This window comes from Tachysurus fulvidraco, chromosome 9 (assembly GCF_022655615.1).
Source record: "Tachysurus fulvidraco isolate hzauxx_2018 chromosome 9, HZAU_PFXX_2.0, whole genome shotgun sequence".
In the NCBI taxonomy this organism is placed as follows: Eukaryota; Metazoa; Chordata; class Actinopteri; order Siluriformes; family Bagridae; genus Tachysurus; species Tachysurus fulvidraco.
In genome coordinates this window covers 23403498-23425954 of record NC_062526.1, presented here as the reverse complement: position 1 = coordinate 23425954, position 22457 = coordinate 23403498, and the positions used below count along the sequence as shown (strand labels likewise).

The following is a 22457-nucleotide window of genomic DNA, read 5'->3' as shown; positions in this document are numbered from 1 at the left end:
CATATTAACTTACAATGTTTGCAGCTTGTGAAACTTACAGCTATCGCACACGCTTCTTTAGTTTCACGTACACTTCCGCCTAGTCTAAGCTGATAGTAATCATATGTTCTTCTAAATATAGAGCGCAAAGAGTTTGTAAGAGGAAGTCCAAATCAGTTCTGTGGCATGTTTGTCTATAATGATACGTTTCCCAGACCGACGCCTGGAACTCGTTAGAATCACATGAACGTCTTCCAACACAGTATAACTCTCAGGTATATAATCTCCAGCTTTGTAACCTGAGTGCAGCCGAGCGCTTTCTCAAGTTGTTACATAACCAGCAAAGTTAATTTCAATCCTAATTTTAACAGCAAGAAAAACTTGCTGTTAAACTTCATTTTTATTTGATTTTTGTTTTAATATCCTCCACAGAATATACTTATGATTCTTCTTCTTCCCTCACATGCACACACTCACACAAAAGGAAAATCACATTTTTGCTTAAATCCATACAAAGACATGACCATTTAATAAAAAATAAAAAAAAAATGGAAAAAATACACAATTTAATTATTTGATTAGATATAATCTTTTTTTAAAACAGTGTAGTGCTAGTTTTTACACTTCCTGTTTGGCCTGTTTTATCTTTTTTAGATTAAAACGTGGTCATTTTTTTCAAGATTTGCACCTATTGATTGTATTCCATATCAATTGTGTGGTAGTTTTTTCCCCTCATTTGTCCACAATAAAGTTAGTGATGTTAACTATATCTAACGTTAGCGATGTTCTTGCCTTTAGCCAAGTCGAACATATGCATAATAATTCGTAATGACGTATGCCAATGTAAATTGCACTTATTCAATACTATAAATTAAAAATATTTATACTGTATATACTATAAAAAAAAATTCACAATAGCTCCAAAAATCAAACAACCTACCAATCAAATCCACCTTTCAGCATTATTATAGGGACATAAAGACAGCAGTCCTCCTCAAAGTGTCTTCTTGCAAACAGCTAACACACTTGTGATTTGTCGACTAACATTTGCCATGTTCACGTCAGAGAAGCGTATCGTGGCAATTCATCATGTGAATTATCTTCAAGCTACCATCTATATCACTATATAATACCCCAAGCCACAATAAAAGGTCAGTTGATTTCAGTGGATGTTTTGTCTGCCTGTGGGGGTTTGTTTTGACTGGCAGTGAAGAGTAGCGTGTTTTCACAGTCAAGCCTTTGTTCTAAATCTCTGCGGACCATCAGTATTTATTAGGTGCCGTTATTGAGGGTGTGGAGAGGAAACTAGGCAGGGGGATTGTCTTAATCCTTCAGTCTTCCAGCCCTCAAGGGTTTCGAGTCAGAGATTATCACTGTGCATGCATGCACACACACACACAACTGAGGAGGCAATTCTCCCAAGCACATGTCAGAAACACACTTTGCGTTTTGTTTACAGATCCCCTCCCCCGAACTGGAGGTTGTCTGCTCATGAGACAGCACAGCACTGAGCGGGAGGTCGAAGGCGGCCATCTTGTTCTGATTACAACCCCATTAGCTGAAATGGGCTCCTAATGGCCTTGTTTGCAGCTGGTGGTGAGTACAGCAATCCCATATCTCACACCTCAGTCCCATCTGGTCCTGCGCCACCTCCTCCGTCCTCTTTCCTCCCACCTTTCCCCAGGAGCAATTAGCCTGAAACGGGCCCCTTTACACATTCGCTGCTTCGCTTTATCGGTTCCCATAAGTGATCGTGTGAGACGCAGTTGAATAAGCAGTATGAAATATAGGCCATTAGACAGGCTGGTCGTAAAGCCGAGAGCCGGCTGCGTCTGTAACGATGCAGCAAGGTCACAAAGTCGGTGGCTGAACAAAAGGTCCAGGTAAAGAGCAGATATTTATCTCAGCATAGCAAAACACACTGCACTTCCAGGCTGTTCAGTCAAGCAGAACTCCCATTGGCCCGGGCAGTGTTCATGCCTTTCTTAACCTTTATATACAAGTATAAAAAGTTGCAAACTAGAGCTTACAACACAAATATGTTGTGTCGGTACAGTAAAACAATCAACAAGACGTTTCCCAACAGCTTCGTTTATTATTTTATCCAATTAGAGTGATGTTGAATATTTTTCTAGAGGCTCCATGAAACAATAACCATTCTGTTATCATGTAATAGTCATTCATTCTTTCTTCTACATAGTTTCTCATGTTAGACATCCCAGAAAGTGCAAAGGTCTCCATTGAGAGGTGGAAAACTTTAGAATGTTCCAAAGTGCTGATGCTGGGAGACTTTTTCATAAAATGTGAAATATTTCCTTAAAAAAAAATACATCACAGCAGCAGAGTCAAAGTCAGAACAGGTTTTAAAACACACACACACACACACACACACACACACACACACACACACACGTCTGGACAACAGATGTGAGTCTGGACCAGGATCACACACCAACCTGATCCTTCCAGTTCACTTGACTTCTACCTCATACCTCCGCCCTCCAGTTACAATTCTAGTCAACTTCTATAAAGCAAATCAGACATATATGACGTTAGCCAATACACACACACACAAAAAATGGTATTTATTAATACAGCACACACCCTCTGCATGGTCCTCATTAAGGCACACCTGCTCCACAGTCATCGGCCACTGGCCTCCATAAATTCCCTTCTCTCCGTGTGCGCAGCCTTTGCGCATTAAACTGTAATTTGCGGACTCGTGGGAATCGCAGTCATTTAGCCTGATCGAGTCAAGCTGCCTGGCAGCGTCCTGCAGGGGCTCGTGGGAGCCAGAGTCCTTGCGTGTGATCAAAGCCGCCCAGGCCTGAAAGTGTGGACAGATGAACCATGAGGTAACCATGTGTAGATCTACCAAGAAAATAAAAAAAATTTATCCCAGCGGATGACGAGACCGAAGTTGGGTCTCGGAAGACAGGGCGGCTTTTCACAGAGTGTAACGTGAAGCATGTGGAAGTGTACATGTTGGGGCAGTTTGTAAGCTACATATTAGTCATCAAAAAGAGTGTGTGAGCAAGGAGGGAGTCCAGAGTTTATGGGGGAATTATGGAATGGTGCAAAGAAGCATGTGGTATTAATAAAAAGAGACTGTGTGTGTGTGTGTGTGTGTGTGTGTGTGTGTTTTGAATGTTTTGAGCACAGTATCTGGAAAAGCTGAGAGAATACCAAAAGAAATAATTCTGCATCAAACCTTATAAATCCACTAAATATTTTGTTTATGTGTCTGTCTGTCCGTCTCACGTACTCTTTCTCTCTGTGCTGTCTCTCAAAAACGAATAAAAAAAGGTTAAGGAAAGAGAGAGAGAGAGAGAGAGAGAGAGAGAGAGAGAAGGAAGAATCCCTCTTTAGCACATGTAAAGGGAACGTGCTATAAAGCAGTATGATTAAACCGTTTCGACGTTTGTTTGCTCCTTAGATGATGTGACTCAGCAGCAGATGCATCCTCACTAGATTTTAACTTCATCTGCACTTCCCAGTTTCTCCCAACTCTCTGCTTTTTATCCCTCCTCTCGCTGTGAGGACCGGATCCTCCACGGCACTTTACGCCCTCAGACTTTCTACATTTTACTTTCTCCCCCTTCTCTTGCCTTCCCACTCCATCATCACAGAGATGGAGGAATGACAGAGAGAGCACAAGAGAGAGCACAAGAGAGAGAGAGAGAGCACGAGTGCAAGTTGAAGAGAGAAAAATGAACTGATTATATTTGTTAAAGAATAAACTTTTTTTTTTCTTAAAAGTTTTTTAATTCATCATAGCAGTAAATCTACACTCCAGTTAAAGGCTTCATTTCGAGGAACATGCTCACATCCCAAGTGTGAAAGGAAAAACCCTAACTGTGTAGCCCTGTGAGAGATCTGGACTCTTTCAGCCTGACGTCTGATATGAACCCGTGTGTCTGCGGCTCCTGTATAAGGTGCCATTTCTAGACCGTGGGATTAATCTGCTGCTTTGGCAGGAGCATGGGCTGAACTTCCTGTCTGGTCACTAGAGTACAGTCAGGCGAACAGACAGACAGATGGAATGACGGAGGAGCTTCTACGTTTCTCGAGAGTCCACACGGATTTGTTTCACAGCTGATGCTTGGGGAATGAGAGCGAGTGAAATCTTGCACCTAACCGTCGAGACTTCCGCACTCCAGCTGGTCCTCGAGTACACGGCAACCCAGAATGCACTGGTGCGCTGCAACCACCGTGGAGCAAGCTGCGTTCGACTAAACTACGACGTTGTAGCATTGCGTCCCTCTGAAGTATATCGACGTGCTTTACCATATTGTTTTAAATAATTAAATTTAAAAAAAATTTATTAATTAAAAAATGTGTTCAGGTATTACTCTTACCACAACATCCCCTTATCCGTAATCAGGTTTGGAATCAGTGAGTGTTCAGTTTTCTCCAAAATCAACCATTTTCAGGGTTTCTATGGCAACAGGTAGTCAGGAGTGATAACATTATGGGGTGGAGAGCGAAGAAAGCTGTGTTTGGTTGCAGGGTGGAGACTGGACATGACGCGTAATAAGGTGTAAGACGTCAGTAATCTAGTCTTGATAAGAAAGCAAAAACGTGCCTGTGCAAACACACGTGCCCTCACACGCACACTCACACACACGCACTTACAGACAAGTTTATTGTTTTCAAATGCTTGAGCTGTCGCTTATCTCTCAGTGTGGATCGATTAAAGGCCGTGTTTGTGTGTTTATGCCACTCTAATCTGTCACGGAAAGTCTGCTGAAAAGGACACATCAAGAGCCAGAGTTTCCCCTCTCCCCAACACACAAACACACACACACAGATGATTAGCGGTGTTTCAACACTGACTGCTGATGTCCTAGGCCACCCATAGTGCTGGATCTCTGACAGTGTTACAGTTACACAGCATAATAATGCTTAGTCACGAGAGAGAGAGAGAGAGGGAGGGAGGAGCAAGTGTGTGAGAGACAGAGAGAAAGAAATTAACTGATTTCACAAATAGACAAGCAAGACGGGGGAAAGAGAGAGAGAGAGTGAGATAAAAGTTAAAAGAAGCAAATCATAATGGCTAATTCACAACAGGCTACACTTTTCTGGCCATAGGCTTTAGAATCACGAGGGCTTCAGATAAAGATGAGAGACTCAAATAAAGATGATACACAAAGTATCAGGAGTGAAAGAAACAAAGAAAACATTAAGGAATAAAAGAAAGAAAAAATGTAGTTTTAAATTAATTGATTTTAAGGTGATCTCTTTCTCTCTCTATAAGTCACAGAGAGAGAGAGAGAGAGATGTTACAGTGTGAGAAACATTCATTCCCAGACTCTGTGTTTAGTAGGTTTTAATTGACTGTGGTGTTGTTTCTAATAAAAATCTACTAACTTTCTGATGTGTGTTACACTGAAAGCAGCTCTCTCTCTCTCTCTCACACACACACAAACACACACACACACACACACAGCTAACACACACTCCCCAAGGCACAATATTATGAAATAAAGAGCTTGTAGTCATAGTTACAGTGGTATCACCTCTTTGCACCATTTGATGTGTCCCCTGTGTGAAATGTAACCTCTGGGTAAAGATGCGCACATATACACACACACACACACACACACACACACACACACACACACACACACACACACACACACACACACACACACACACACACACACACACACAGTGTAGTCAGTGTTTTATCCCCACACTTAAGGTGTTTTGTGTTGCACTAAATTTAAAACCGAGCACTGCCATTTTCCTGCCACTTTACCAGCAAGACTCCATATATTGCAATGTCCCAGAAGTGTTTTTAGGCATAGACATTTAAAAGAAAATAAAGAGAAGGACAAACTGAGGACGTTGAAAGATCAATTATCTTAAGACAAAAAAAAAAAACCCACCATACTGTGACTAATGAAGCTGACCCTCATATTCTCTTTGTCTCTCTCTCTCTCACACACACACACACACACACACACACCTTTGGGAAACCATCCTTTTTGTTTCGCATGACTTCCCGCGAGCAGCTGAAGTGGCAAAGTGGGAATGAAAGCATTGGGTGGGGAGGGGGGCAGCTGGCCAAAACGAAAAGAACAAAAGGAATAAAACAAGTGCTGTAAGGACAAACATATTTAATATGGAATAGTCAAAAATGAGTAGACGTGCATTGTCCGAAAAAAGCAAGAAGATCTGAGAGCAAAAGAACTGTGCATGTGTGTGTTAAGTGTAGGCTTGCCTAAAGGGCTTTGGCCTTAACAAGGAACTGCCATGACACAGACACGGGTCAGCCAGGGTTTCTTGCGGCATGAATGATGTCATCACAAAGGGGCAGTGTGAGTCAACGCGGCTTGGCCGGTCACGAGAGCCAGCGTGGGACGCAGTTATACACACACCGGGGCACAATAAACAGCAGAGTGCATTAACAACCAGACTAGCTAAGAGCGCAGAAGTACACACAGTCACAGAGACACAGACACACACTCGCACACAGACACACACTCGCACACAGACACACACTCCCACAGGAGTCACTACTAGCAGAGAAGAAAGACTTTATACAACAAAAAGAGCCACCAATAGACAAAATACTGGGAATCAATCACTCTCACTCTCTCTCACTGTGTGTGTGTGTGTGTGTGTGTGTGTGTGTGTGTGTGTGTGTGTGAGAGAGAGAGAGATAAAGTTAAAAGAGGCAAATCATAGCTAGAGTGCATAATGGCTAATTCACAACAGGCTACACTTTTCTGGCCATAGGCTTTAGAATCACGAGGGCTTTAACAATTAACTTGAAAGAGAAACGACTGTTAATAGCGAGCGGAAATTCTTCCTTCTTTCCTTAATTCATTTTAAATCTCAATCTAAACTTTCAGAATGGTAGCTAAGAATCATTCGTGAAGTAAAGTTAAAACCAAAAAGTTCACCGTTATGTAGAACGATGTAGCAGATGTCGGGTTTGTAGGCTGCCGTTTCGGATACACAGGAAGTGAGCATCTGTATTTGCGATACTGATTATGATGCTGCAAGAATCTTCAATCATCGCCAAAGAGCTCAGCAGGAGATGGGGGGGGGGGGGGCGGAGTGAGGGGGACGAAAAACTTCTTCCATCACAAACGAGAAAACTATATTTTCCTCAGGTCCTGGTAAACAGAGCAAGCAGGATACAAATATGGAGAACACAACACCTGCTGTTAAACCTGTGTGTGTGTGTGTGTGTGTGTGTGTGTGTGTGTGTGTGTGTTCTGCAATGTAAACGGGAGGTCTGATGTAAACCGTGCAGCTCTATGTGTGTATAATTTGGGTGTAGGTTTGTTTGTATGGTATTTTTAAGCAATGAAAGTGAGTGGATTCTGGGATCTGCTGCGCGTGACCTCGCGGCTGTTTGAAGACGCCTCTGTAATGGTTTTCTGTGAGAGCTGAACACCACGCACGTGTAGATTAGATTTCTCCTTCTCACACATGACTCCTGACCCCACACACACTCCTGACCTTTCACCCTGACACCCGACACCCACTGTGAAGCTTCGGTCGTGACGCCTCAGCCGAGGTGGTCAAAGGTGTCAGATTAAGCAATTAGCAAGACAAAATTTTTAGAGAATGATTATAATAATAATAATAATAATAATAATAATAATAATAATAATAAGATTTTATTGGAGCACTTTGTTATACTTTACACCTTGTACGTGTGACCAACAATTTGATTCTTTAGATTGTAAGATTTACACTGACAGAAATATTCCAGCGAGTCTGATCTTCTCCCACAAGTGAGTCAGGTGTAAATCTGTTACAGTAAAACCAGCAGTGCAGATTTGTCTCACGCTAACAAAAGGTGACCCTTGAGCATGTTTAATAGGTAAATAAGTCTCACATACACACACGTCCTACTGGGTTCTTTCCAATCACTAAGTCTCTTAGTCTCACAGTCTGTCTTGCTCTCTCTCTGCGTCTCTCTCGCTCTCTCCCTCTCTCTAAGCGTCTGTCTTGCGCTCTCTCTCTCTCTCTCTCTCTTTGCGTCTGTCTTGCGCTCTCTCTCTCTCTCTCTCTCTCTCTCTCAGCATCTGTCTCTCTCTCTCAGCGCCTGTCTCTCTCAGCGCCTGTCTCGCAGTCGCTCAGCGTCTGTCTCTCTCAGCGCCTGTCTCGCTCTCTCTCTCTCTCTCAGCGCCTGTCTCGCTCTCTCTCAGCGCCTGTCTCGCTCTCTCTCAGCGCCTGTCTCGCTCTCTCTCAGCGCCTGTCTCGCTCTCTCTCTCTCTCAGCGCCTGTCTCGCTCTCTCTCAGCGCCTGTCTCGCTCTCGCTCTCTCTCAGCGCCTGTCTCGCTCTCGCTCTCTCTCAGCGCCTGTCTCGCTCTCGCTCTCTCTCAGCGCCTGTCTCGCTCTCTCTCTCTCTCAGCGTCTGTCTCGCTCTCTCTCTCTCTCTCTCTCTCTCTCAGCGTCTGTCTCGCTCTCTCTCTCTCTCTCTCAGCGTCTGTCTCGCTCTCTCTCTCTCTCTCAGCGTCTGTCTCTCTCTCTCTCTCTCAGCGTCTGTCTCGCTCTCTCTCTCTCTCTCTCAGCGTCTGTCTCGCTCTCTCTCTCTCTCTCTCAGCGTCTGTCTCGCTCGCTCTCTCTCTCTCTCAGCGTCTGTCTCGCTCGCTCTCTCTCTCTCAGCGTCTGTCTCGCTCGCTCTCTCTCTCTCAGCGTCTGTCTCGCTCGCTCTCTCTCTCTCAGCGTCTGTCTCGCTCGCTCTCTCTCTCTCAGCGTCTGTCTCGCTCGCTCTCTCTCTCTCAGCGTCTGTCTCGCTCGCTCTCTCTCTCTCTCAGCGTCTGTCTCGCTCGCTCTCTCTCTCTCTCTCAGCGTCTGTCTCGCTCGCTCTCTCTCTCAGCGTCTGTCTCGCTCGCTCTCTCTCTCTCTCAGCGTCTGTCTCGCTCGCTCTCTCTCTCTCTCAGCGTCTGTCTCGCTCGCTCTCTCTCTCTCAGCGTCTGTCTCGCTCGCTCTCTCTCTCTCAGCGTCTGTCTCGCTCGCTCTCGCTCTCTCAGCGTCTGTCTCGCTCGCTCTCGCTCTCTCAGCGTCTGTCTCGCTCTCTCTCTCTCTCTCTCAGCGTCTGTCTCGCTCTCTCTCTCTCTCTCTCAGCGTCTGTCTCGCTCTCTCTCTCTCTCTCAGCGTCTGTCTCTCTCTCTCTCAGCGTCTGTCTCGCTCTCTCTCTCTCTCTCTCAGCGTCTGTCTCGCGCTCTCGCTCTGTTTCTCACTCTCTCTCAGCATCTGTCTCACTCTCTCTCAACATCTGTCTCACTCTCTCTCAACATCTGTCTCACTCTCTCTCAACATCTGTCTCACTCTCTCTCTCTCTCTCAGCGTCTGTCTCGCGCTCTCTCTCTGTTTCTCACTCTCTCTCTCTCAGCGTCTGTCTCGCTCTCTTTCTCTCCCTCAGCGTCTGTCTTGCTCTCTCTCTCTCTCAGCGTCTGTCTCCCTCCCCCCATACCCTTTATGGGCTTGACAGCTGGGTATGTTCACGGCACATCACACCATGTGTGGCAGGAACCTCGTTAGTGAGATCTCCGTCTGTCTGTCAGTTAAAAGAGACACAAAGATGGAGAGTGTGATTGGGGGATTCGGGTGGAGCTTGGGATCAAACGAAAAGCGCAGAGAGATATAAAAAATACGAGGCAGGTCTGTGCACTTTAATCTCTCCCAGCCGCTGTAGTGCTTCTTAACCTGTAACAGGTGTCTCAATGCATCAACCTTCATATACACATAAGCTATACACGCTACACTATATACTGTAGCATCCGGCATAAACCTTTAGAAGAATATCCTCTCAAATAGAGCACGGACATTTTTACCAACCTGAATTAGAAGCTGTTTCCCAATCTATGGCAAATGATGTCCTCGGACACACCTAAAGCAACGCTGCTGGCTTTAGGTGAGAGTTAAAAATAACACACACAATGTGTGTGGGACAATTTTAAAGACGTCCACCTTGGTGTCTTCAGTCGCCTTGAAATTTTTTTTTCACCCAGCATCAAAACACCACAGTATAAATAGTACGAGTATGCGATTTGGGACACACTTTTAGACTGAAGCGCATGTTGAATAGGAAAAAAAAATAAACAACCAACCAGACTAATATATAGCATTACGCTCACCAGCAGTTTCCAGGTATACTGACAGTGATCTCCGTCCCAATACGTTATTGCAGGATATGATACCATACGTGCTCTAGGAACTCATACAAGAACCAGAAATGCGAAAGCCTCAAGGAAGTCGGCTTTGATGAGCGGACTTCAACGTTTGAGGCATCACAGTGATCCAAGTTAAATCTGAGACTCAAGTGTAAAAGCAGGAATCAATCCAGAAAGAAAACAGAGGCAGAAATGGTGCGTGTGTGTGTGTGTGTGTGTGTGTGTGTGTGTGTATTGGAGAGCAGCGGGCCTCAGGTATGCGCATGAGCGATGCCAGTAACGGAGTCCTGTGTTGGCGGTGTCGGCTCCTTTCATGGAGCTGTTGTGTTGTGTAGGCTCTGATTTGGGATGGACACCACACACACACACACACACACACACACACACACACACTCGCACACAAAGCGAGTCTCTGAAGACACAAGGTATTTTGCTGCATCGCCGCTAGCTCTTGCAAACAGATCCGAGGGAAACAGAAAGATTAAAGATAAAGACTAAAGCGTCCATTGTGGCGTATCACAGGACAGTCAGAGAGAATTTCTGTTTCTCTTAAAATAAGAGAACAATTTGATCGATATTGAATTGAAGGCAAACTTCGTTCTGGACCAAACTAGACTAATTTCAATTGTTGAACTGCACACACACACAATTCCACACACAACTCTACACACACAGTGACCCTTCTGCAGACCCTTCTTACTGACACCAACCTGGTCAGTAAGGAAAACAGGCTTGAGAACAAACTGACTCTGACTTGAACAAAGGAGAAGATGACTAAGAAGGCAACGCGAGCGGGAAGAAGAGACTTGATTATAGGGACATCTGCGTTTTGGACTCACTTCAGACAAACAGTAAGAAGGAGACAAAACAAAATATACTAAACAACCTGCTGTCATGACAACCGTGTAGGTTCATCACCACACGAGCGAGAACACGAACTCGCCGCAAACTTATAATAGAAGGACACACACACATTCCCAATTACGTGCACCCACAATAACAACAGTTACAAAGTGTGTTTCCTTTTGTCTCCGACTGCTGCATGTGCCTGCATGTTCACGCAAGAGAAGCCGAGAAGCCCCGGTTTTACTGTTTCACTTGCCACGAAAGAGAAAGAGCACTTAAGAACTGTAACACGATGCAATCAAGGTTCTCTCACACACACACACACACACACACACACACACACACACACACACACACCCCACCCTTAAGGTGAAATTTAAGATTTACCACAATATGCATCATAGCATCATTAAAGTTAATTCAGTCCAGAAGATTTCCTTTTTTTTTTTTTTTCAAAACTTCCTGAACTACTGAAATTTCAAGCTCAGGATTCTTCATTTGAATTTCTTCCAATAAAGATATATACAGTATAATAGCTTTCTGTGACGCATGTCTCATGCACTCGAATCGAAGTGGGCCGAGTGACGATGGCGTCACACGATGACCTAATTTTTTATTTTTTAAATGTCATCTCCTCAGAACATCATAGTGTTTGTGCTAATTTCTACAATCAGAAAATGTCAAAATCCTGGAGGGAGTGTTAAACAGTCTAACTCTTTCTGGAAGGAGTCTCCAATCTCAGCAAACATGCAGACAGATTGGATGAGGAAAAACTTTGGAACGTACGAGTTTTTGCACTTTCCGGTTCTTTCAAAGCAACAGAATAAGCTCTGGTTTTGAGTCTAGTGACTTAATGACTGTTTTTGGTCCTATAAAGTAAGTGCTGAACAGGAACGAACAAGTCTTGAAGAAGCTAAACAAAATTAGTCGACTCTGAAGAACTCGATTCATCCTCGATTGATTTAACAGCAAATCCTGTCAGGAGTGATTATTACAATAATAACAGCTTGGTTGCCAGAGAGTCCCACGATCAGCTGCGTGTTTTGAAAACAAGACAAGGTTTTTGTTTACGTCGCAACAAGCTGCGTAACCAAGTATCATCATAGCTATAGTTACTGTAATAATACTAAGTTGTGCCTCAGAGAGATTGGTGCAGGTTGAGACTTGAGTGTCAAGGTGTTTAAGTGCTACAGAAGTGATCAAGTTATAATATTTGTTCATGTATTAAAATTTCAGTTTACTATGACAGTATTTTGAAAGGTGTTAAAGGTGTAAAATGGTGCTTGAAGGTTAGTTTTTTGAGCTACGGTGAGGTCACACTCTTACTCACAATATGCTCTCAAAGCAAGCTGTCGATTTCTGTACAGACAGCAAATGGCATCACTTTACAGGCCAAACTAGGGAATATGCAGTCAGGTGGTAGACAACCACCTGCCTGACTCTCCAACGCCTAAACTTCAATTCAAACAACAAGCACTCAACCATTTGTGGAAGTGAGGTGGGGAAAAGAAGAAGATGAAGAAACTTACCCTGACCGTTGTGCTTTTGGTCTGAGCTCTTTGGGGCTGTGGTCCTGTGCTGGCATGCTCTCGAACCCCCCCGCCAGCCAAGCCGTTGGTACAAGCCGTTCCGGCTCGCCAGGGTCTTTGCTTGATGCCATCAAGCAGTCTCACGAGGAGGATGTTGCTGGGCAACTCGTCCACACCGCTCTCCACAAGCGTGCGGCATTCAGGGCACCGCAGCTCGCCACGCGATCCCACAATGCCAAGCAGGCAGCGGCGGCAGAACGTATGCTGGCATGGCAGGACCTTAGCGGTGGCGTCCAGCCGTTCTAGGCACACCGGGCACTCGAGCAGATCCAGCAGTGCCGATTCGTCCATGGTGGCGCTTGTGCTGTCCCTCTGTCACTCTGTCAGTTGAGACAGACACATTTTGCTCGTGCGTGAGAGATAGCAAGACAGGGTCGAGGGTCACCTCAGCTGTCATGTCACGCCCATACCATAACCATTGTTGCACTATTTTCAGGCACTGCAAGGAGACAGAAACAAAGTGCCAATGTTATATTTAATGTATAGTGAAAATGTACAGCGAGGTCGAGTTAAATTTAAATTTTAATCCATGAGTCTCAGAGATGCAGAGAAACACAGGGGGACGTGCTGCTACTTCACAGCTCCAGGATCCCTGACTGTGTCATGAAATCAGGGTACTATCTGTGTGGAGTGTCTATGCATCTGTTTAATCCCTGTGGGGTTCCTCTGGGTTCTCGGTTCTGTTTCCCTCCACATCCCAAAACATACTGGCATTTTAGACCAGATGTGTTGACACTGACAGGAAAGACGCAGAAACTGAATGAAAGCTTGAAACCCAGTAAAGTAGTTTAGGTTGGATATCAGATACTCTGTGGAATGTGGGGTGTTTAGGGAACACTGCAATATCAAAACAAAACAAAATCACTCAAACACTTCAGTGAGTGTCGGATTTCAGTCGGAGAGAAAAATAAGCTTCCTGACCTGCTAAACCATTCGGTTAGCATTAAAACACCTCCTTAAACAAAGCGTTACAAAATCACCGGTACCCAGCCAACAGGCAGACAAAAGGCTAACACACACACACACACACACACACACACACACACACACACACACACAGCTGGTGAGAGGAGCACACGAATAGCGTCAAATCTTATCTAAAACGCATAGATTACGAACACAGAAAAATAATGTGTGCGAAAAATTTTAAGTACGTTACAAGATTATATGCTGTCTGGGAAGTCTTTTTTTATAAATAAATAAATAAATAAATAAATAAATAAACAAATAAAATAAAAAGGAACAAAAATCAAGTTGTGACTTAGAGACGAGACAAAAACACATAGACTAAGTGTAGGACATCAGGAAAAATGGGGGAAAATACATAGATATATATTAATAATTATATTTTTATATAATATATAAAAATCACATTTATTTTATTTTTTAATTTACTTTTTAATTTTAAATTATTTTTTATTACTAATAGTAATAAATAAATAATGTTAACCATTAAAAATAAATTACATTTTTTAATTAAAATTAAATTAAAATAAGTTAATAAATAATAATAATAATAATAATAATAATAATAATAATAATGATGATTCATTAATGAACAATAAATAAATAAACAAACAAACAAACTTTGTGGCACGTCCACACTTTTAACGTTTCCGCCGATATCCGAAAAAAGCCGAATGTCCACGAAGCCTTTCTTCCCCCGTGCGAAGTAAACACAAGCGGATAATAAGTAACCGAGGCAGTAACGTGTAGTTAGCGTTAGAAAACAACAGTGTTGTTCACAGGCTATCATTAGCCAACATTGTTTCCGTGCAGCGTTACAACTGTAACCAGGAAAGCAAAACTTTCTACATTCTACAAACAAAAAACAAACAAACAAAAAACAAGGTCAAAACTCTCATATAAACTGCAACTTAAACTTTACCGCAATATCACATGATTTTGACGCAAAGCTACACTTACATCTAAAGAGTCTCTCTCTCACACACACACACACACACACACACACACAAACTATGCTGAGCTCTGACCATAAACATAACACTACATCTAATTACATAGATTTTTATTATTATTTATAAAGCAGAACTACCTTAAACACGGTGTGTCCTTCCTCCTCCTCTTCCTCTTCCAGAAACAGACGCTTTCCGAGTTGCTCCGTTTTAAACTGGGAAACTTGGGAAAAGGAAAAAGGAAAAAGGAAAAGCGACCATAAAATCTCTATCCTTGAGTCGAGTCTGTTGTTTACATGACCACATCCGGTGTAATAGAGTCGGGAATAAATGGGACTAGTTCAGTGCTGTGTTTGGTGATCCGTGTTGGAGATCTTGTGCTGGAATAGTTTAAGGAAAACAAGGAAAAAGCAAGAGAACCGAGATTCCGCCGCGTCCAAGCGCCATGATCAACTGAGTCGATCTTGTGGAACACACAGACATATAAGAACGGCTTTCAGTCGGGAGGGAGGATTTTTTATTTTATTTCTTTAATATCTTTAAAGCCTAACCTGGTTTTCAACGTGACACGAAATATTTAAATGAACACCTACCTAACTCTTTGTTTTCGTGTTTACATTTTCAAAGTACACTAAAGTAACCCTGGGGTTAAACAAAGAAAAAAGAACGACTCACCTACTGTGTTGTCCAGAGTGCGTTCTGGAAATACTTTGTTTGTAGTCTCCGCCCACAGAGAATGTAGTTGTGACGCAAAATGAACCAGATGCATGAAAGTCAAGTCGAGAAGCTTTTATTGTCATACCGAGTTTCTACAGGACAGTGGTGCTACATAAAACAACACAGAGCTAAGGACTTAGGTTCTAGCCCCATGACATGCAACCTAGTGCACCAGTGCAGTACAAAAGACAATACAAAACAAGACAAATACACAAAAGACAGATATATGCAGATACATAGTGTTCCGAAAACACATAGTTGGACAGTACCTACTGCTCGGCTATTGACAGGTTACATGTATACCTGCTATATGTATACATGCTACACACTTATAGCAATCGGTATAGGTGTGTAGCATGTATACAGTCTGGACATCCAAAATCCACCATGTTTGCATCGTTATATGACCTTCAGTGTACAATGTCCAAAATAAAAATGATATAAATGTGTTTGTTTTGTTTTTTTGAAACCTATAACAAGTTAACAATTTTTTCACATATTGTCAAACAAGCAAAAAATGCATGCAAAAAATGTATCAGTGTGTATGTTGAGACTACGAGCAAATTCGATCACAGAAAGTATATCGCGATGCTAGTTAAGGATGTTTGTCTAGATTAGTACTTGTTAAATGAGTTGCCTAGCTAACAAATGTCCCGATCCTAAAAACTCCTATCAATAACGTTAACCGTAACATTAGCTAGCTAATTTAGTTAGTTTACTTGTTAGCTAGGTTGTAGACTTTAATTTCTAACTTTATTTTCTGACATTTAAGTTAGCATTGCTCAGCAATGGCTACTCGAAGTTAATAGTAACACTTCAACACAAATATCACACAACTATAACTTATTTCCTTAAGGGTATCATTATTAAAATTAATACGAGCTAGCAAATTGCTTAGAAAAAAACTTGTGACACTTTTAACGTTAACTAATACACTGGCTAGCTATGTAAATTAGCTACTTGTTTAAAAACATGTTTACTAGAAATTTAGCTAGTACATAGTTTATCCCTCATGAATTTCTAACAGCATATTAGCAAAAAAACAAGACTATCTAGATAACTCTAATCTATCACAAATCTATGGTGATTTAACTTTACATTTACTACTGTAATACTGTTCAACACAATGACATAGTAGACCTGAGGTAAAAAAAAAATTGGTTTCAGACCAATGAAAACACAACATGAGAGGTGCTGAATCAGGTCTGTTTATAATAACACCAGTAAAAATGAAAAGTAATACAGAAATTCCCAATATAATTAAAACCATGATATACAACATGTACCTAACTTGCACAATGTGCATTCAGACACGTGGTGTAGTAATGAGGACAGCATTGCAGCTCCATTTATCAAAGCTTTTCAACAGGTATTCCACCTGGCTGCTCAAAGGTCAGATTTCCAGCTGCTTGCCAGACTGCCACACACAAACCCACACATTGCAGTTAACGTGTCCATTACATAATATCTTCGTTGCTGTTTGAAGATTGCCAGATCATTATGGTACTTCAGTCTCAACTTGAACACAATGATATAAACAGAATGTCTTGGAATTATATTACACTAAACACTAAGAGCAGAAAACATCAAGTCCCTGAAGACCTTGTGTCTAAATTTCCCCCCTGTTCTCTCGAAACAAAGGCAGGTTTCATCCTTGTAACCAAAGCCCTGGCTCTTCTTCAAAAACTTTTGAGGACTTAAAGGCAAGACCCGGTGATTTCCAGAATAACAATGGCATGCAATAGGACTAACACAGGCACCTGTAATGTATACACTTCGAAGATCAAGAACACCATCTGAGCTCAAATCCACTTGTCAGGTCACATTCAAGTCAGAGAAATCACATAACATCACATCATAAGGTCACATCACTAGGGAATAGCCTCAGATTTGTTAGCGCTTCATTATCCTATTAGAAGAATACATCACACATTTGGGTAAGGGAGCTGTTCTAAATGAAAGCCAAGCAGAGTGAGTTAACAATAATTAGAGACAGTAAAAAAATTAAACACACCTTTGTTGACGTCCCTTTATGAACATTCCCAGTCTCAAGTTGCCCCTTCCAGCACAAGGACAGGAGGACTTAATAGAAAGTGACTTTTTTATATTACACTTCACAGCAAGGACAAGGTACAGTACTATCTTACTGTATATAAAAGGTTACGTCTACTACCCTCAGGAGTTTATTGGTTTTATTGTTCTGGTGGCACCTGCCTACAGAAGCCATGAGTACCTGACAACAGAAGGGAAAAAGTAATTATTTGTTAGAAAAACACAAATATCAGAAGGGCAATGGGTAGAGGTGCTGCCCCAAAGCTCCATAATCGTGGGTCTGATCTTGAGTTGCTAATACTGAGATACTGTCTACAGAATGTTTAGCAGTGTTTACAGTGTTGTTCTGGATTTCCTTTAAATCACGGGAATCCGATCTTATACAGAGAGGACCATCGTAGATGGACGGTTCATTTCATCCAAGCAGAAGCTGCACCTGATGGTCTATGGGATAAAATTCTGGATAAGATCAGACACCCCCTTATCTTGGTTCACTGGTTGTCCAAAGATAGGTAGGTGGATTGCATCACAATGCCTTTTATAGGCAAGTTCTGATCTAGTCAAGTAATTTTTACTCAATTCTTTAGGAGTCTAAATATTACTAGTTTACTTTGAGGACCACAAGAGCACCACAGTGCCTTCCTTCTCCTGGATCATGTTTAAATTCACAAGGATCTACAGTTTGTGTAATGTTTGCACTCATGTCCCTATGCTTCAGGAGTTGATTTTTATCCATGGTTCCTTCAGGGGATTAGAGCTTGGCTTCTGCTTGTTTGGAATGAAAATCTGTACCCCTGACATAGAGGAACTTGGGAAAGAACTTGCAAACTCCATGTAGATGGTATACCAAGCTGGGAATTTGGGAATTTCCTCTGCGTTCTCCGGTTTCCTCCTATTTATTCAAGGCGTGTATTTATATACCATTTATATACCATATTATATACCTGTGGGTTGCATTGTAAGCCTACACTAGGGTTATAGAAAAGAAATAAGCACCTTTTGAGCAATCAGATTTGAGAATTCAATATCATCGTTGTCAATATAGAAAGCAACGTAATACATTTAAGCTGTATATTAGCTACATGGGTCTTGGCTCGGTTTCACGCCACAAGGAGTATGTAATTACTGAACTACTGTTCGCTTGTTCTGATTGCTTGAAAACTCTGATTGCTTGATAGCAGTATAAACCCTATGAAATTAACCAAACTACTTGTCTGTACTACTTGAAAATGTCTGCATCTTTAAAAAAAATGTGTCTGAAATTAAATGGTGATAGACAAAGAATGAAGAGTGTGTGTGCGCATGTAAAAATTTCTTAATGCAACTCCTAGCTGGGTGTGTGTGTGTGTTCATATTAGAACCTCTCTCTGAAATGTAATGGATTTTCTTTCCTTTCCTTTCCTTTTCTTTTTTTTTATCTATTCTGCCCACACTGCTGGCCCATTACTGAGCACTGCAGCAAAGCAGACAGACTGCGGTGTGAAGAGCGCAAGGGCAGAGGGAGAGAACAATAAAATCTGAGTGATTTACTCTGATCTCCATGTGTTTCAGGACACTGCATTCTAGGAGGGTGAAATGGGGGATAGAGAGAGCGAGAGAGAGAGAAGTGAGTGTGTAGGGATACGAGTAATAAAAGGAGGCTGATTTATGATATCTTGGCCCTTGGCTGGCATCTGCGATCTCATTGGGCCTGGCAATAACCTTCAGGTTATATGTCACTGTTGCCTGGAGACATTTACCACACGCCCCGAAGGGAGGCGCAACAGGAATCAGGGCCGAGGCTAACTTCCTGGATGACCCCCAAAATGATGTGTTCCTCTGATAAATCACAGAGCTAATTATAGCTGGGGTAGGGATTATTTTTACACGAGAGCACAATTTGCAATACACACATGTAAGACCTTACTGCTTTATTTATGCAGCTCTCAAATCTGTTTGTTCAGAAAGTGATAATTCGTTATTACAGGGTTATATGAATATGTTTGTATAGCAAAAACCCATTCGGAGGAACTTGTCACTTTTTTATTTTTGGAAGGAGTCTCCAGTGTTATTAAGTTTGTCCTCCACTAGAAATTGTTCAGGACCGAGGAGTTTTTTTATGTTCTAGTGTCCCGGTAACATGACAAGCTTTTAAATCTTCGTAGTAATTTTAATAGTTTAATCATTTCAATTTTAATACTTAGTTCATTCGAATTTAGACTTTGCTTGATGTAATAGCATTGGACAAAATCTTATTATTAACTGCAAATTCTTGGGAAATTTGAGAGTCCATCTCAACATTTTTGCATGTTTGAGCACATAACACAAAGCTGCTTTTTCTCCTAGTGTGGAAAAGACTCACTCATATATGATAGCTGGGTTACTGGCTATAAAACAGGACAGTATGATGAAAAATGCTCTGTTCTCTGAGCATAAGTGAACCCTGACAGGCGGGATAGCGGATTAAGTGATCCCTCGGAACTCGAGCATCTCGGTACCATGTGGCCATGACAACTGATCCATATATAAAAACGAAATTATAGATCCAGGGCTTTAAATTGTGCTCTTGTATAGCAGGAAGCCGGTGCTAGACCGGGTTTAATGGCCTTCAGTATCAGTGCAGTGAACACATTGTAGATGCAGTTCATACCAGTATTAGGCATTAAAGACAGAAAGCATAAGTCATACTGAAACAGAAAAAAAAAGAAAAGAAAATGTAAAATATTCCAGGATAATTTCTGGGCCGAAAATATGCAAAAAGACGATTGTAATAAAGAAACTAGTCAGTTCCTGCAAAACATCTTAGAACTTTTTGAATTATTATACTGGAGGTCTGGAAGAAAGGAAATGCTCATTTGTCATTTCATCAATTAGATGGAGCTTTATCCTAGTCAGGGTCATGATGGACCTGGAGCCAGGCTTGGAAATACTGTGTGAGGTGGGAATACACCAAGGATGGAATATCAGATTAACTCAAAACACAACACACTATTTCAAACCTACAGGTAATTTAGCATTACCAAACTACTGGAATGGTTTTAGGAGGAAACCCAGGCAAACAAAAAAATTGGAATGAACATAAAAAACAGCAGTTTCCACTGAAATCGAATTGTCAACATCATAGTTTGGCCACAGAAACTTTGAGGTCTGAATTGTGGAGAACATTATGACGTATTTCACGATTAAAGACAGCAATCAAATCAAATCAGACTGCACGTCATACTCTGTGAAAACATCACACGCAGGAACGTCATCAGCATCATCCTGCAACACAAAAAAAATCACAAACTAGTCTTTGCCAAAGCCAAGTAAATTAGTGAGGAGTAAGATAAGACACAGAGCTGATTAATTTCCCTCTGTATAAGAGCACAAGCACAAGCTTGGCAAAGACAGTGTGTAGGACAAAGCTTTCCTTCATTGTCTTTACACGCTGCCTCAGGGGAATCCAAAGGCGAAGTCAATTAGTTCCTTGCTCCTGGGAACTGATGAATGAGGTTGATTTTGTGGGACAATCATGGAGCAGGGAGCAGGAGGACAGCGATAACGAGAACAGCTTTGCCTGCAAACGATCCATACTGCTGTCCTGCTAAGATTACACATAAATCAGAACGATAAAAAAGGCAAATGGCTGTTTTACTTCAATTGCTGTTTTACTTTGGGACCCATAAAAGTGTAACATTTATAGTGTTAAATTTTAATTATTTTGTATTGTTATATGTTTGTTGTTGTTGTTGTTTATTTTTTTACCATTTGAATAAACTTTTACAGGTAAACTAATTAACTCTTTTTACCATAGGCCAGAAAATGTAATGTGCCCCTGTTTTGGTGGTGTTCATTGAATGTAATTGTTATGTCACACTCCACAGTGGTGGTTAATATGAAGTTCAAATCAAAGTGCACAATAAGGGCTTTAAGAATTTGCAGTGTTTCAAAAGTATTTGTGTTTTAACGCAGCCTAGTAGGGGCAATATATTCATAGAAATTTCCAAAAAAAAAAAAAACATGGTTAGTTTTCTTTCATATAGAATTCCAGAAACAAACCCATTTCTGCTCTCTGAGATGCCCCGAGTGCTTGTTCATATGCAGCTAAAATTCCCAAAAAAGGTTTTCCAAAAGAGGGAAAAACAAATCTCTCACATTGAAAGCCCATAGTCCTAAATGATTTTATATCAGACCATCATTAAATAATTAATTTTTCATACTGATTGAATCAGTGTTAATGAACACCAGTATACTGGTAAAAAGAATTCAGTTCATTGTCTGTTAGAATTGCACTAAGATGTGATGTGATGGATAGACATTGAAATACTTCTGATTCAGGATATCATAAATAACTTTTGTTTTTGTTGCTAAAACTACATAATCTATACATTTTCTGTTTCAGTCATCATACACAGGGTTGAGGGGATCCTGGTGTCTATCCCAAGGCACTTGGGACAACAAGGTGGTGGACACCTTGAATGTGGTGCCAACCTGTAAAAGGGCACAATTACACATTACAGTCAATTTAAAGATGAAACGCCTACAGTGCATGACTGCGGGAGGAAACCTGGGAACCCGAAGGTACTCCACGCAAACTGTATGCATACCATGCATAAGAGGCATTAATCAAAACCCAAACTCTGGAGGTTTCTTTGTATAGGTACATTTTCTGCCTATTCTCATCCCGATGCAATACATAAAGATTGAGCAAGTATGATTGTCAGGAAAGAACAAAAAAAAGCATTTGGCTCTTCAGACTAGCAGGCGCTGTGAAATTACATACTGCGGCCAGGTCATTTAGGAAGCAGAACCGATTGGTGGAAATAGCTGGAACACATCATCAAGCAACAGGTTCCTTCTGAGAACAAGAAGATGAAGGGAGAAATGGAATCAAAGACAAATTGCTGTGAAAACAGTGCTGATATATGATCATTTTGGTGGGTGTGGGTGGGAACAAAAGCAAAGAAAAAAAGCTGTTTGTGGTTTGGGTTTTTTGAAGCACTTGAATAAGAAAGTCATCAAACCAAGAATGTAACAGTATCCATTAAAATTCATAAAAAGAAGGATAAAAAGGATGTTAGAGGATAGTTCCAATATCAAACATGAATAGGATTTTTTAGATTTTAGTTTGTATTTTGGGAAAATGGAAAAGCACAAATGAAATGTGTTTGATTGCACTGCACAGATGTTCAGTGACAGACGGGACCCAGGACCAATCATGTCTCAAATCTGGGGGGACAAAAAACAAAAACCAA

At 41.6% G+C, this 22457-nt stretch overlaps 1 protein-coding gene across 3 annotated transcripts in view; it reads right to left on the bottom strand.

The window, feature by feature from the left end:
* Positions 1–15211, bottom strand: part of sh3rf1 (SH3 domain containing ring finger 1) — a 38433-nt gene extending 23222 nt beyond the window's left edge. The window contains exons 1-3 of one of the 3 annotated variants that reach the window (XM_027177142.2): positions 15148–15211; positions 14613–14695; positions 12497–12995 (exon numbers count right to left, since the gene is read on the bottom strand). In XM_027177142.2, the coding sequence (XP_027032943.2) occupies positions 12497–12847 (351 nt within the window). In that variant the 5' untranslated portion in view covers positions 12848–12995; positions 14613–14695; positions 15148–15211. Of the gene's footprint in view, positions 1–12496; positions 12996–14143; positions 14169–14612; positions 15095–15147 lie in introns of those variants that run through there. The other 2 variants (XM_027177146.2, XM_027177143.2) reach the window with 2 other exon arrangements.
* Between the last annotated feature and the right edge of the window lie 7246 nt (positions 15212–22457).